General features: G+C 46.1%; 1 protein-coding gene across 1 annotated transcript; it reads left to right on the plus strand.

Moving 5' to 3' along the window:
• The first annotated feature begins 3,137 nt into the window (after positions 1-3,137).
• On the plus strand, positions 3,138-14,013 carry CD93 (CD93 molecule). Its single transcript, XM_090051880.1, has one exon. The coding sequence runs from the start codon at positions 3,386-3,388 to the stop codon at positions 5,030-5,032; it is 1,647 nt and encodes a 548-aa protein (XP_089908006.1). The 5' UTR covers positions 3,138-3,385; the 3' UTR covers positions 5,033-14,013.
• Positions 14,014-16,587: the final 2,574 nt, after the last annotated feature.

Consider the following 16,587-nt stretch of genomic DNA (forward strand, 5'->3'; position numbering starts at 1 on the left):
CACTCTCCTTGCCCGTACTTTCAACAGTCCACACTTTCATTCTCTTAGACCACCTTCATTGCTGTGAAGGCATCCCTCTCTGTTGTTATTCATATCACTGTTGCGCACCTAATCTACTCTTTTGGTGTTTCTGGCAATGGTTTCTCTTGGGCCAAGATCCTCTGTTCTCCATGATCTTTTCTTCCTTGGATATGATATTTACTTCTTTAATATCATCATTGTTAAGCTGATGATTGCCCAAATAAGCTGAAGATGCAGTTCATTGTCTTTTGGCAATGGCAATTACTCAATCTGCCTCGGTCAAGTTCATTTGTGGGTTCATTTTAACATTCTTCACTTAAATGTCTCAAGAGCTGAGAAAAAAGAAGCATCTTTTACAGTTCTTCCTTCTTTGAATCTGTTCTGTTTGCCTTTGCTATCTTTAATCTTGGTACTGTACTGGACTTCTGAAACCAGTATCTTGAAATAAGGTGGATTTGCATTAATTCCAGTAGGTTACAGGCAACTGGGGCTCCTATAGACATACAGCAAGGCTGTTCTGATGTGCTGTAAATCCAGTGTCTGAGCAGACTTGATTAATCAAGTCTACTGGAGTGCGGAAATTACCATGCTCCAGCAGCCTCCCGCATCACATGTATCAGTGTTCCCGTACTGAAAAATGGCAGAAGGGTGCTTTAAACTAAAACCTGTTTAATAAGCTTTCGTTCAAAGCGTCCCACCACCATTTTTCAGCATGGGGATGCTGATACATGTGACACTTGGGCACTTTTAATTAGCATGGCTCACTAATTAAAGCACTGCCCCCCCTCCCACCTACCGGAACACATCTATAAATGCCCTTTATGCTTGAAGAGGGAAGCATACACCCCAAAATAAAGCCTAGTAGTCATGGGCCTATTTACATGTAGATTTGCACACCTGCTTTGGCATGAAGTCATATCAACTCTGTCTCTAAACCAGGTGTGGCAGACCTCTGCACTGCTACATGGGGGGTTGGATTGTCCTGAGCTGACTTTCCTGCCATGATTGGTTCCCTTGACTGAAATCTTCTTGCCGGCACAGGCTCCCCACTGGCATCTTTTGTGGGACTCTTCCTCCCTGACACTCTACCCCTTTTCTCTTGGGTGTTACAATGGATCGTAGGCTGCATTCAGCAGTTCAATGTGACCACTTGGAGTGCAGCCGCATGGTGTCCTGTCTGTGGCCACTGACCATGTGGTACTGTAGTCAAGGTGAAAAATCTAACACAGATACAAAATGAACAACTAAATGTGTCCCAGCATGGGCAGGGCATGGCTCCAGTGCCCGGCATTGAGCCACTTGCTTCCAGGCATCAGAGTTTCAGGGGTTCTGACTTCACCCCATTTTTCCTCTCTTCTCTGGTGCCCATTGTTATAAGAGGCTCTCCATTGGTGTGCTTCATGTATGAGTCCTGACTATGGGCTTGCTGGGGGGTTGTGATGCACCCACCCCCATGGGATCTTTCCCTGCTGGGCCCTGGTTGGCTCATTCATGTGAGAGCCTTCCCTCACTCATGTGGACTTTGTCTGAGTGGGAGTTGCCCAATCCCGGGGCTCTGTGTTGCCCTGGGGCCGGATCCCAGCCCCCAGCTCACCCTGCCTTGCCCCTGGCCCTAAGGGCTGAGGCCAGCCTCCCTGACTTATGAGCTGGTTGTGGCATCTGTAGCAATGGTGGTGGTGTCCACGTCAGCAGCAGTGGTGTCAGTGGCAGTGCCATTGGTGGCAGTGTTAGTAGCATCAGTGGCAGCAATGCAGGTTGTGTTGTGGGTGGTAGTGTTGGAGGCAGCAGTGGCAGTGCTGCTGAGAGCGGTGCAGGCAGTGGCGTCAGCAGTAGCAGCAGCAAGCTCCTGGTGCTGTGCATGGTGTTCAACCCCAGTTCCCAGGCAGCACGTTATGGTGCGGACACTGTGCATGGCCTGACCACCTGCACTGCAGACAGCAGGTAAGTCAGGTGGGGGTCTGCCACACCAGGATACTCAAATAGGTCTCTAGATACACAGATTCTCTCTTTCACATTAACATGTTAGTTTACACGTCCATTTGCAGGAAAACCGCATGAACATGTTCCCAGTAACTCACTGAATGAAAGTAATCTGACATTTAATCTCTATTTCCAAAATATTAACTGTTGATAATTACACCTCAGTAAGCACATGGTTTAATTGTCAGTAAAACACTTTCTGACCCTCCAATGAAGTACTTGTACGCTGTTATAAATAAGCCAGTTCAACTTTGTGAACAGCTATGATTTTTGTAAGCCTTGTTATTCCTGGGGTAAGGTATACTTTCAGGAGCAGTCTTGTGTATTTTTAAGGTAATTCTTGCAAGAAAATGTAGCACTAATTGCTTTGGCCCCTCTTTAAATGGCCTTATCCAAAACCCAGTGAAGTCACTGGAAAGAATCCCACTGATGTCATTGGTTTTGGACCAGCCTCCCACTGAAATGATGATACAACTGGCCACCGAGCCTCTGCAAAGACCATTAACTTGGAATATCAATGAAGTATCCTCCATCTGCCCAGTACACAAAGTTGCAGTTCAATGTTTTCTTTTTTTTTTTGTTTCTGAAGCAACATTTTTTTTAATGATTAAAAGGCAGCTTGGGCTGCATTTTGGAAACTCCATTACTGCAGGACTTGGTTATCACCCTTAAACAATTTGGCTTCATGTTTACAATTCAGACATTCTCACGACCCAATTCCTATTTAAGGACTTGCCCATCTATTTAAAGCAGAGGGAAAAAATGCACTTGAAATGAATAGTACGGATGAGATATTGCACCAAATATTCACTTTCTTTTAGAAGCAGCATCAGAATCAGGGATCCCACGACTCTGTTTTTTCTTTTTTTTTTCATGATAGATGTTTGAAAACTAGAACACCCTTTTAGGGGTTAGAAAACGTGTCTGACAAATAAACAGCTTAAACCTTTGAAAAACAACACAAGAATGCAGCGTTCCAACAAGTTTCTCATACCAAGAGAAAGGCGAACAGGGCCAACATAAAGAAAGCCCCTTAAGGATAAAACTTTTAAAACTGGAATTAAATGTCTTTCGTTGAAGAAAGGGGAAGTAAAAAAAAACAACCCTAGATATCTGAAGTTGTGACCAACAAACAGAAAGGATGGAGCCGCCAGTAATAAAAATACACTACAGGAAATTCTAGTCTCCAGCGATAAATAGAAGTCACAACAGCACAGGATGCATGCAGGGCGAGCTCTTTAGGCCAACGGGATATGAAAGGCAAACAGCCTGTCTTCTTTTGTTTTAACATCTGACGCGTGTCCCCTACACATCTGGGCCACGCAGCTGGTTGCTTGGGAGGACAGCACTGATCCTGCCACTCTCCGCCAGACCCACAGCGAGGATGGGCACAGTCCTCTTTGTTCTCTTTGGCCATGGGCTCCTGTGGTGGACACCCTCCTGGGCTGGCAAAGAGGCGGCAGTCCAGTGCTTGGGGACAGCTTGCTACACCATCCACTGGGGCAAGTATAACTGGGCTGGTGCCCAGGACCAGTGCAAGAGCAACGGGGGCAACCTGGCGAGCGTGAAGAGCCAGGACGAGGCACAGCTGCTTGGTGACCTGCTAGCTCTGGATGAGGTGAGGGCACCGGGGCTGGTGAAGCTGTGGATGGGGCTGCGCCGGGAGAAGGGCAAGTGCTATCAGAGGCACCAGCGCCTCAGGGGCTTCAGCTGGGCCTCCGGAGGGGATGACACCGACTACAGCAAATGGCATGCAGAGCCGCGGGAGACTTGCACGGCCCAGCGCTGCGTCACCCTGCGCCTGGATCTCGCCTCCCAGGGCTCCCGGGAGCCCACCTGGACGGACGGCCCCTGCAGCGACTCGGGGGTGAGCGGCTACGTGTGCAAGTTCAGCTTCCAGGGCATGTGCCGCCAAGTGGCGCTGGCCGGGCCGGGCTCGGTGACATACAGCACCCCCTTCAGAGCCGAGAGCGCCGCCCTGCAGGCTGTGCCCTTCGGCTCGCTGGCCACGGTGGAGTGCGGGCCAGGCGGCGAGCAGCCGGGCAGCTTCTTCGTTTGCCAGAAAGGGGACGGGGGCACCTTCATGTGGAGCAGCCCGGGGCCCCTGTGCGCCGGGCCCGAGGGGGGATGCGCCTACCGCAACGGGGGCTGCGAGCAGCGCTGCCGGGACCTGCCGGGCGGCGCCGTGCGCTGCTCCTGCGAGCCGGGCCAGCGCCTGGGCGCCGACGGCGTGAGCTGCGCCGCGCCCGACCCCTGCCTCTCGGCGCCCTGCGGAGCCGGCACCTGCGTAGCGGGGCCCGGCGGCTTCCAGTGCCGCTGCCCGCCCGGCTACGCCGCCGCCGCCGCCGCCGCCCCGCCGGCCTGCACCGACCTGGACGAGTGCGCGGCGCGGCCGGCGCCCTGCGAGCGCGGCTGCCGCAACACCCCGGGGGGCTTCTCCTGCACCTGCCCCGCGGGCTGGGCGCTGGCCCGCGACGGCGCCTCCTGCCTGCCCGCCAGCCCCGGCACCACCCCCGGCGCCCCCTCTGCGATCACCTCCAGCACCACCTCCGGGATCACCCCCAGCGCCACCCCCGGGATCACCCCCAGCACCACCTCCGGGATCACCCCCAGCGCCACCCCCGGGATCACCCTCAGCGCCGCCTCCGGGATCACCCCCAGCGCCACCCCCGGGATCACCCTCAGCGCCGCCTCCGGGATCACCCCCAGCACCACCCCCGGGATCGCGGCCAGCAGCACGGGCGGCAGCCCCCCGAGGAGCGCGCTGCCGAGCGGGGCGGCGGGCGGGCGGGAGGAGCCGGCGCCCAGCCCCGAGGGCGCGGGCCGGGCGGAGGACGGCTCGCGCGTGCTGCTGTACTACCTGGCGGGCAGCCTGGCGCTGCTGCTGCTGCTGCTGGCCTGCGCGCTGCTGGTGGTGGCGCGGCGGCGGCGGCGGCGGGCCGGGGGACAGAGCGGCAAAGCCCGCAGCGCCGCCGACGGCTACTGCTGGGTGCCCGAGCAGGCGCCGCCTGCGGGGACGCGGCCCCGGTAGAGGCTGGGGCTGGGGTTGGGGCTGGGGGAGGCGCCGGCCCCTGCCCTGGCCTGAGGCATTGGGACGGCACCGCTTGGGGCCCGGCAGCGGGAAGGGCCTGGTGGTGGTGGTGCTTGTTGGACGTGGGGAAGCTCCAGGCCCCCTGAAAGGCCAGAGGCCGGCTTAGGTACCTGGGCCTGGCTGGAAAGGCGGCCTGCGGCCCTCCACTCTCCCCTTCTTTTGGGGCGCTGTCCAGGCCCTCTGGCCTTGAAATAGCTGTGTATGTACACACATGCACACACGTGTATATATGCACACATGCATGCATATATACACACACACATGCACACCTATATATGTATGTGTGTATATATACATACCGTCTGTATAAACACGTATGTGCATGTATATACATGTATATGTGAGTGCGTGTTTGTGTATGCATATATATACATATATATGTTTATGTATGCATGTATACACACAAACAGATAGAGAGATAGAGAGATAGATAGATATGTACACAATCCTAGCAACACTATCTTTAGAAAGTTACTCATGTACACAAGGATTTTCAGAATTGATCAAAACCAGTTTATATTGTTAAAAACCAATGAACTTCATTGTTTAGCTTGATTATTTTTTTCAAAATAAAAGAGATCCAGGGACAAATATTTGCCCTATTGAAATTTATATATATGAAATTAAGTATGCATGTGTGTGTATATATATATGTTTAAGCAGCAGCAATATATGTGTGTGTACATGTCATATATATTATGTGTGTGTATATATACTCTGTGTGTGTGTGTATATATATGTGTGTGTGTGTGTGTGTGTAGCTGCAACTTAAACTTGAATACCAGTCAACCTGTTTGAGAAAGTAAGAAACCAAACATTATCCAACTCTGATCTTACTTACACTGGCTGTCTCTAAATCCTAAAGAATCAGGCTGCAAATTTTGGGTATGAGTCCTCCCCTGCCCCCTGACTTAGGAAATGGCATTTACTTGTTTGGCTTTAGAAAAAAATGAATGAAAGTCTTTAATTTTTCACTTTTCTCCACTTTTATTTTAAAAATAAACATGTGCAAACACACTTTCCCCCACACAATAGTCCTGTGTAAGTACCAAACAAAATATTTCCTCATTTCCACTAAAAATCTGCATGGGAGCAGTTAATCAGCTGTTCAGATCAAGATCTCAGTCCTGTTCCCATGGAAATCAATGTCAATACTTTTACTGATTTCGATAGGGCAAATATTTGTCCCTGGAACTCTCTTTTATTTTTAGAAAATTAATCACACTGAACCCTGAATTTGGTTTTTTTTTAACAATATAAACTTTTTTTAGATGAGAGTCTACAAATACTTGCATATATGATTAACTATGAATTCTGTGTTGCTAGGAATGTGTTCAAAATTTCTCACATCCATACCTAGAGGCATCTTGAGAGAGCTATTGAGAATGTGATCTCTCTGTATCTGGTCTTGTGCACACAAATCACTTGCATGTTCATCGAGGCCCACACTCAGTTCAGTTGGTGAGGATGTGAGGACTCTTCAGTTAAGCTAAAAGGTATAAGACAAGTGAACAAGAGAGAGCATGAGGGCATAAAGTGAGAAAAAGTATCTAAGGAGGAACTCTCTGTTTCCAATTAACAGCTACTTGAAAGGACAGAAGGTAATCCCTTTCTATAAACCGAAGTAATACCCAAGCCCAGTCTACATCTTCATATGGGTAGGCAGGATTTCCTCACGATTGTCTGTGTGAGAGAAGCCTGTAAATAGTCTAGACTGGACATATTTGTCCTCCCTCCAGCTCCTCTTGGATAGGTTAGAATAGCCTTTGCAGAATTCAGTATAATTTTCTGGCCCTGCATGGGTGTGCAGGGCAAGGGGAAGAAACATAGGTCTTCTATAGCCCCTTGCATGTTGCATGTAAGGCCAGTCACAATCTCAGCCTCAGCTTTTATTGCTCTGAAAGTGATGAGGAGGAGATGGAACCCTGGCCCTCTCTTCTTTTGCACCAGCCTGATGCAGGGAGCAGCGTTGTTGTTGGGATACAAATAGTGCCCTTGGTTTCCATGGGTCTCTCGGCATGAGCAGGGGTCCTGTGATCTCCCCTAAACAGATGTTGCAGCCTGTAGATAGTAGAGCAGACGAGACTGTGCCTTCACCTAAATCTACCTCTGTTGCTTTGTGCTTTACTGAATATCAGACTCTCAGTTATTCCAAGGGAAGTCACAGAATCCTGTAGCTTGAAAAACTAGTATCAGCAAAGCATTTAAAATAATGGAGAGGGTCCATCTGGTTTGCCAAGAAGGTGGTCATGGAGCCATAGGTCAAAGAGGTCCTTCTCTATTGTACTGATTTAATGTGTCTGGAGGATAAAAAGGGCTTTGTTTACCTTCCTTAACCTAGGAACCTGGCATATCTCCAGTTTAATAGTTTTGGGCTGTTTATAGACAATTGGGGGTATTCTGGGTATGGAATTATCAGTGGCATGTGCACACCTCTTTTCACTCTCACATACACAAAGGGGTGGATCAGGGGAAAGACAGCTTTCTTTTAAATTCATTGAAAGTTGAATCAGGCCCTAGTAAGAAGAATATATGAAACTGTCATGTCTTTTAGAAAAACAGTATTAGACAGAAATATGTACCTATGCTAACACACTTCCTTTGGCTAGTACATTTTTAAAAATAGATTGTAAATATTATGTTGGTGATGTGAAATTAAGAGCAGGGAAGCAACAATTAATGTGTTTGTTTTCTTGTGCTGCTGCAAGGGGTTAAGGAGTGCACTTTAAAAATTACTTTTAACAATAACTTTATCTTGTTAATGTTTGGTGTTGCTAAAAATGAAAGGAATCAATATTTGGTTTGGGGTTTTTTTGAGTATTAGTATATGCACTGTGCTTCTCCTGCCCCCAACATGCTACACAGCTACCAACATATAGTGATTTCTCCCATATCTTTGTAAAAGATTCCCAGTGTAATAACCTTTGATCTGCCTACAGCTTAAATTTTTTGGTCCTGTATATTTTGTAGTAAAACATTCCTGCCAAGCTGTGAACACCTGGGGTTTTCTTTCTTCCCTTAACCCCAAGTGCTGTATATATTTTGTGGGATTTATGGGGCCATTCACCACTGATATACCAAGCAGAGAGTATATCAAACCTGATAAAGCAAGTGTTTTCAAAAGTGACTGTAATGAGTTTAAGTTCCTTCACTTTTGGGTGCTCAACCTGGAGCCCATGAAAGGAGCTTAACTTTTAGAGATTTGGCTTGTCTGCACTTTATAAAAAACAGATCTTTTTATCTGTGTAGACTGGACACCTCTAAACCTGAGGTGCACCCCAAACATTTTTGAAAATCTTCAGCTTTTGAGCATCTAAGGTAGAGGACACTTTCTTGGTTTCAAGTCAATGGCCATTTTATCATTTACTTCAGTGTAGTGGAACTAATCCTATATAACTGAAAAATGGTGCTAAAAAGAAAAAAGTATGTGCTTATGAGGGCACAAAGTATTTCTGAAAACCATAGAGCTTTTAATGGAGAAGAAATTGTGACAAAAGAGTTAGCTGTGAGCCACAGCCTACATCCTGTTCTTTAGCATGAGGAGGAAAACCCTTTCCTGCTGTTTTTCTTTTTCGTCTATCCATTGTAAAATAAAGAAAACAGGAAAGCATAGCTTCTAGCATCTGTCAATGCCTTTAATACACTGTACATACTTTCTTTTCTCTGTACAATAGTTGAAGGGAGCAGTGTATTCAACACTGGCATTTTTGGAAGGCTCACAGAAAATGTATATTCTTTTTTCATTATGATACTGGGCTTGCTGGGTTAGCATTTAAGCACATGAGCAACTTTAAACATGTGAGGAAATTTGTTTTCTTCAAGTTACATGCATGCAAGTGCTATGCTGGATCAGGGCCTATTGCAATATTTTTTGAGTGTCTGGGGTTGTCAGACTAACTTTAGCAGAAGATATGGTGGTTTTTCAGAATGTTTATATCTCAAGAGTTTTCCTCCATTCATTTATGGGCAAAGTGTGTAATTATTTCCATGTTCTCCCTTTTAATCCAAAAGAAAAGGGAAACTAGAACGTAGAAACATAGCATCATAAAACTGCTGTAAAATGTCAGAGAAGTTATTTATTTGTAAAGGTAAATCTGCCACCCAGAATTCTTGTAATGCTGTGTATGTTTTAAATGTTCTGGTTTGTATTGCAGAGGGATTAGAAATGGAAAATTCCAGTTAGTGAGATCTGCTGAAAATATTAATTGGCTTTGTATCTGGGCTCAGATTTTACTGCTCCTTACCTCACACATACTCTTGAAGCCAAATTCATTCCTTATGTAGCTACTTTAACCTTGGTGGAGTTATACCAGGAATGAATTCAGCCCTTGATTTCTTTCTGCTATGAATAAACTACCTTGACTCATTTCTTCCTTTTGAGGGGTTGATCTAATGCCCAATGAAGTCAGTGGAGAGACTCCCGTTGATCTGCATACGCTATGACAGATAGCAGTGCCACTGACTAAATGATGAAAAGCAAGTGTTCTGTTCTCACAGAGTAGCCTTGGATATAGCCAGAATTCAAGATCTCCCAGAAATCAAGAGTTGAATTCATTCCTGGTATAACTCCACCAAGGTTAAAGTAGATACATCAGGAATGAATTTGGCTTCAAGAGCTTGTGTGAGGTAAGGGGCAGTAAAATCTGAGCCCAGATACAAAGCCAATTAACAAAGCAGAGTTAACACTAGTTTTCAGCTGCAAGAAGGCTTCTGCTGACACAGCAGCCAGCAGAAGGCATGTATAGACAAGCTGCAATGCACAGGTGATGAAGTGGAGGTGTGTGGATCCAGCAGAAGCTGCCAAGGTATATAAGTTTGCTGACAGAAGCCCTTGAGTGTAGACAAGACCTTCATCCGTTTGACAGAATTGATGGCACTCTGCCAGCAGAGAGGAGGGTTCTGCTTCTGCAGAGGAGCTTTGGGTGCAGGCATCCTTCTAGTTTTGCCAGCGAAGCTTTGTAGTGTAAATGTAGCGTAAATGTGGCTGGATAAGCTAACATGCACAATGCTCTCAAAACATCAAGTGCTTTGTAAGTGTGAAGGTTTTTTTGTTATATCCCTCTTATGAGGGGTTAACACACTCCTCAGTCTAATGGGAATGACACGTCTGTGCCTAAATCAGGATACATTCGAAAAAAAAGTCCTGTTCCTTATGATTAACATCCCTTCAACCATGTTCTAGTTGTGTGTAGTTGTGATCTTATAATTGCTTTTAAACAATTTTCTTCTTTCTCTAACACTAAATAACATTATCCCTGTGGCTACATCACTGTTCTTGATGAAAGAATGTACTAATAAAATCTCAACCAAATGTGTCATTTGTACTTTTGAAATACACACTGTTAGTATCTGTTGATGTGGTACTTGGTAATTCATGTATTTAAATATTTTTGTCCGAGCCAAAAGAGTACCTTTTGTTTTATTCAAGATTTTAAAGACTTTAAGCCTTGTTTAGGGGTAAAAGGCAGGGGAACATGTTTATACTATGTAAGTGCCAGAACTGATTTAACTTTATTCAGTACTGTGACTATTAGTACAGTAGCCAAGTATTTTAGTACTTAGTAAATACATTTAATCCATAACACTTTGCTAAATATTTCTTAAAATAGAATACTGAATGGCTCAGGCCATCATCATCATGAAGTACAGCTAAGGAAATACAGTACTATTATGTGGATACATAACAGGTTGGATCATCAAGCTCAAAGAGTAGTCATCAGTCACTCAATATCCAGTTGAGAGGAAGTATCAAATACTTCCCCAGGAATCTCTCCCCAGTCCAGTACTGTTTGATACTTCCATTAATGATTTGGAGGATGGGATTGAGTGCACAGTTAGTAAATGTGCACATGATACCAAGATGGATGGGGTTGCAGAAATTTGGGAGGATAGTATTTTGACTGATAATGACCTTGATAAACTGGAAAAATGGTCCATAATGACAAGTGCAAAGTCCTGCATTTAGGGAAGAGTGATCAAATCCAAAAATCCAAATTGGGGAGTGACTGACTGGGTTGCAGTACTGCAGTAAAGGATTGGCCATTTATAGTAGATCACAAGCTGATATGACTTAAATAACGAGATTCTGTTCTACCTATTGGGCATCTAAATGGATTTAGGCACCTAAGTGCAATTCTGTTCTGTCCTGGTCAAGTTCCTGAAAATCCATTGATGCTTCTGCTTTTATAACATACTATCATCTGACCCCTAAGACTGAGTCACAAAAAGCAGTGAGGAGGAGAAGTACTCAACGACCTTTTGTATTAATAGATTTAAATGGTGTAAAAATGAATGTTATGTCTAAGGATGAGAGAAGTTCAATATGCCATCACTTCTGAAATAGAAAGAGCCATTTTGGATTTATTTTGATGACTGCTGTATGAACAGGTAGCTAAGCTTAGGTACCACCATGGACATAGTACCAGTAACTTACAGGGAGGTTAGGTAGAGCAATCATATTTGGTTATCTCTAATTTTCAAGTAGTCTGAAAAAGAAAATGGGGGAGTGGTTTACATCACAGTGGGTGCGTCTCCATGTACATTAATGTGCCTTTTCTAATGCCGATTAAATTTAGTACTTCCTATGTGAGGTACTAAATATCCATTAGGTTGCTTTAATGTGCAGTAGCATATTTGCATGATTTTTAGTGATACTTAGAATGCAGTAGCCAACTTTACTGTGCATTAATGTAATAGCACATTTTTGCATGATACTTTAATGTCTACTAAGTGAGAACTGAACATAAGAACTGCCATTTTCTGGGTCAGACTATAAGTCCTTCTTGTCCAATATCCTGTGTCACAGTGGCAGAGAGTGGAGTCTGAAAGGGGGAGTGACCTGGGTATGACCACGATTCTTTCCACTGTTCCTCTCTCACTTGTAGCCTCCAGTACTTAATGTTTGCAAAGTTCTGATTCAGAGGCTGTACCCCTAGCGTGCATGCTAAATAGCTACTGATGTCACTTTCTTCCAAGAATTTGTCCAATCCCACTGAAATATGGAGAAAGTGAAATGATAATTTTATAGCTGTCAGAGAACCTGACTCTACTGGACCAAAAAAAATCTCATGAGGTTCAGTAAGGAGAAGTGCAAAGTCCTGCACTTCGGATGGAACAATCCCATGCACAGGCTAGGGACCGATTGGCTAAGCAGCAACTCTGCAGAAATGGACTTGGGGGGTTACAGTGGACAAGAAGCTGAATATGAGCCAATAGTGTGCCCTTGCTGCAAAGAAAGCTAACAGCATACTGGGCTACATTTGTAGGAATGTTGCCAACAGGTCAAGGCAAGTGATTATTCCTCTTTGGCACTGGTGAGGTCACAGCTGGAGTACTGTGTCCTGTTTTGGTCCCCCCTCTACAGAAAGGATGTGGACAAATTAGAGGAGTCCAATGGAGGGCAACGAAAGTGGTTAAGGGGCTGGGGCACATGACTTCTGAGTTCTGAGGACAAGTTGAGGGAACTGGACTTTTATTTAGTTTGGAGAAGAGAAGACTGATGGGGGATTTATAGCAGCCTTTACCTACTTGAAGGGTGGTTCCAAAGAGGCTGGAGCTAGACTGCTTTCAGTGGTGGCAGATGACAAAACAAGGAGCAATGGTCTCAAGTTGCAGCAAGGGAAGTTTAGGTTGGATAGTAGGAAGAACTTTCTCACTAGGAGGGTAGTAAAGCAGTGGAAAAGGTTACTCACAGAGGTTATGGAATTTCCATCCTTGGAGGTTTTGGAGACCCAGTTAGACAAAGGTTTGCTGGGATGATCTAGTTGGAGATAGTCCTGTTTGAGCAGGGCACTGGAGTAGATGACCTCCTGAGGTCCCTTTCAACCCTCATTTTCTATGATTTGTGAATCTATAATTCTATATGATGGTATTATCCAAGGGTCGGCCAAATATAAGGTTTCATCATGTCTAGGCATTGAGCAGACAGAGTATAGGGGACAGTCTCAGCCCCAAGGAGTTTACAATCTAAACAGAAAACAAGAACACCAAGAGGAAGGAGCAAAAAATCATGTCACCCATACTTCCAATGTGTGTTCACTCCTACCTTTTACTTCACAAAATTTCTGAATGAAGATGCTGCTCCACAGCTCTGTCAGCTGAGAGATTCTGATGGATTTCAGCAGGTTTTGGAATGGGCTTAGTTGAATTGCTTTGGCTTTGACTTGTCAGATGTGGAGAGTGGTAGCCAGCTAATTAACAAACTAATGGGCTCTTAGGATAAGCCAGGGTGTTGCACTGCCAAAGAGCTAAAAGGCCTGGGAACCAGTGCTGAGGGACAGGGTTTCTGCTTGGAAAATTCTGATTCCCTGCAGGTTCCCTTAGGATACTCCAGAGTTTGAAGGCCAGGTTTTTTTTTTCTATTTTTGTGGGAGAGAGACTGGGGATTGATCAGCCCCTGGTAGAAGAATTTGGAGGGAAAACTGTCAAGTAACATTGAAGTATAACACACAAAAATTCCCCATTCTTCATTTCAAGTTCCCCCAAGAATCAGGCACTGCAAAAACAAATGCTTTAAATGTTTGTTCATTTCCCCTTTTCATTATTTTCATCATTGCAGCATTTCTTGGCACTTGATTCTCTTGTGTCCCTTCAAAGTTAAGAGAGTGAAGCTGGATATATTTCTGTGCTACAGGGGAAACTGTGGCAAAAAGAAAACGACAATTTACTTGGAATGAGAGATCAAACCTTCCTCCTAAAGAACAATTCAGATGACTTCATCTGGATGAGGTTGCTAATCAGTAGGGCTGTGCGAGGTGTCAGGCCGTGCTTTGGATCTGGAAAAGCTTTGGACACTTCAGCATCCAAAGCAGCATGTCCAGATTGAAGCACTGGCTTCTTCAGGCTTTTTGAAGTGGTTCGGAGCTTCTGAACTGCTTCAGAAAAGCTTCAGCACCGCTTTGGAGATCCAGCCATAGGGTATAATGGGGAATCAGTGAAATATCTATAACTTTATTGGTTTTTGTCTGATTTGAATTAAACTTGCAGAGATGGTAGCCTCTGCTAAGAACATGAAGTCTGCCAAATTTCAAGAATGTCAGTGCAGGGGTTTGGGGGGAACTGCAACCCAAATTTCAGAAAGCAAAACTCATGTCACGTCTATGTGTTACACCAGAGGGGGGTGAAAACTGCAGGGATGGTAGCTCCTAGTGAGGCCACAAAGCATGCCAAGTTTCAAGGTAATAGGTGCAGGGGTTTGTGGCGAACTGCACCTCAAACTGCTGACAGGCAAAACTTGTGACAGATGACCCTGTGTGTGTTAAGGAGCAGCAGGCTGAAAACTGCAGGGCTGGTGGCCCTGATGAGGCCAGAAAGCCTGCCAAATTTCAAGGAGATAAGTGCAGAGGTTTGGGGGAATTGCACTTCAAGCTGCAGACAAGCAAAACTTGTGCGATGGGTGACACTGTGTACGTTGAGGTGCAGCAGGGTGAAAGCTGCAGGGATGGTAGCCCCTGCTGCAGCCACAAAGCCTGCCAGCTGCCAAGAAGATAGGTGCAGGGCTTCGGGGGGAACTGCAACCCAAATTTTTGAAGGCAAAACTCATGTCACATCTATGTGTTATACCACAGGGGGGTGAAAAATGAAGGGGTGGTGACCCCTGGTGAGGTCACAAAGCCTGCCAAGTTTCAAGAATATACATGCAGGGGTTTTGGGGGGAACTGAGCGTCAAGCTGCTGACAGGCAAAACTTGTGACATAGATGACCCTGTGCGTGTTAAGGCTCAGTGGGCTGAAAACTACAGCGGTGGTGGCCCCTGCTCTGGCCACGAAGCCTGACAGCTGTCAAGTAGATAGGTGCAGGGAGAGTCTGGCTTCTGGGACTCTGCACCTCTGGCTGCTGACAGGCAAAACTCGTGACATGGGTGACATTGTGTGAGTTAAGGCACAGCAGGGTGAAAGCTGCAGGCCTGCTAACCCCTGCTGTGGCCACAAAGCCTGCCAGCTGTCAAGGAGATCGGTGCAGTGGGGTTCTGGGGCCCTGCACACCTAGCTGCTGACAGACAAAAGTTGTGACATGGGTGCTTGTGCCTCTGTCTTAGGGTAGTTGATTGTCTGTAGTGATTATTTCCTCTCCTTAGTCTGTGGTTTTGTAGGTGTTAATTCTTGCTTGTTAACTCATTATGTAGTAGCTAGGTACTGTGTATTGAGTCTGGTCCCTGAGTAAATCATGATTGATTGGTAACTGGTAACACAGTAGCTTAGCAGCCAGGCCTGCAGTAGTCCCCCTCACCATGCCCCAAGACAGAGACAGTTGCACAAGCACCCATGTCACAAGTTTTGCCTGTTAGCAGCTAGAGGTGCAGGGCCCCAGAACCCAGAAGCCCTACACCTATCTCCTTGACAGCTGGCAGACTTTGTGGCTGCTGCGGGGGCCACCATCCCTGCAGCTTTCACCCTGCTGCACCTTAACACACACAGAGTTATTCATGTCACAAGTTTTGCTTGTCCACAGGTTGAGGTGCAGTTCCCCCCCAAACCCCTGCACCAATATTCTTGAAACATGACAGACTTCATGCTCTCAGCAAAGGCTACCACCCCTGCAAGTTTAATCCAAATCAGACAAAAACCAACAAAGTTATAGCTATTTCATTGATTCCCCATTATACCCTATGACCGGATCTCCGAGGCAGCTCCGAAGCTTCAGAGCTGCTTTGGCTGGATCAAAGTGGGAAACCAATCCAGGGTTCTGGATCGGATCCCTGGCATCTGAAGCGGCTGGATCTGAAGCCAAATTGAATATCTGCTTACTCACACAGGCCTACTAATCAGTTATTCCAGTGCATCTCATGGGGTGATGTTTGATTCAACAAAACACTTGTGAAGAAAGCCAACAATCTAATCTCTCCAGATGTACAAGACTTGATATGCCCTCTCTCCACATCCTGAAAAGAAAATGGTCTGGAAAGTGGGTGAAGACCAATTCAAACACCTTTATCTTTTGTAAATAGAGTTTTACATGTGTCATCAGTGACACATCTACAGTTTATGCCAATTCCTTTACTGAAAAAGTCACTGAGATAGAGACATGAGAAATAAAATATACGTGGCCTGGAAGAGCACCATAGTATCAGTTCCTCATTGGTACAGCTGTGTTCTCTTCAGTTCATTTCAACCACACATCCAGAAGATGAACAATAAGTTTTTTTATCTTCCTTTTTCCTCTTCTCTGTAGCAGGTTTACCTTTTCAGGGCTTGGGTTGAGTCCCTTGCTTGGTGGTCTGCTGTTTGATTGGTGGAGCCCACCAATCCAGAGGCAGCACAAGGGAAGCAATGTCCTGCCTTTTTCCAAAGGGAGGGGGCAAGGAGCATCCGGACCTGAATCGGAACTGTGCCAGCCAGGTCTGAAGAACTTTGGGGGTGGAGCCGCTGAAGAGTATAAAGGGGGAGCGTGCTCAGCAGGCTGGGGAGAGATGATGAGGGACGGGGAGGAGAGAGGACTTCCAGAGACAGCTGCCCTCGGGACCCTGCTTGAGCTTCAGTGGTGCACAAATTGGTGCA

The sequence above is a fragment of the Crocodylus siamensis genome, chromosome 1, assembly GCF_052110815.1.
Source record: "Crocodylus siamensis isolate JL-2025a chromosome 1, ASM5211081v1, whole genome shotgun sequence".
Lineage (NCBI taxonomy): Eukaryota > Metazoa > Chordata > Crocodylia > Crocodylidae > Crocodylus > Crocodylus siamensis.

What these genes read in the sequence shown, in the direction of transcription:
- CD93 (XM_090051880.1), top strand. Translation starts at nt 3,386, where the DNA reads ATGGGCACAGTCCTCTTTGTTCTCTTTGGCCATGGGCTCCTGTGGTGG.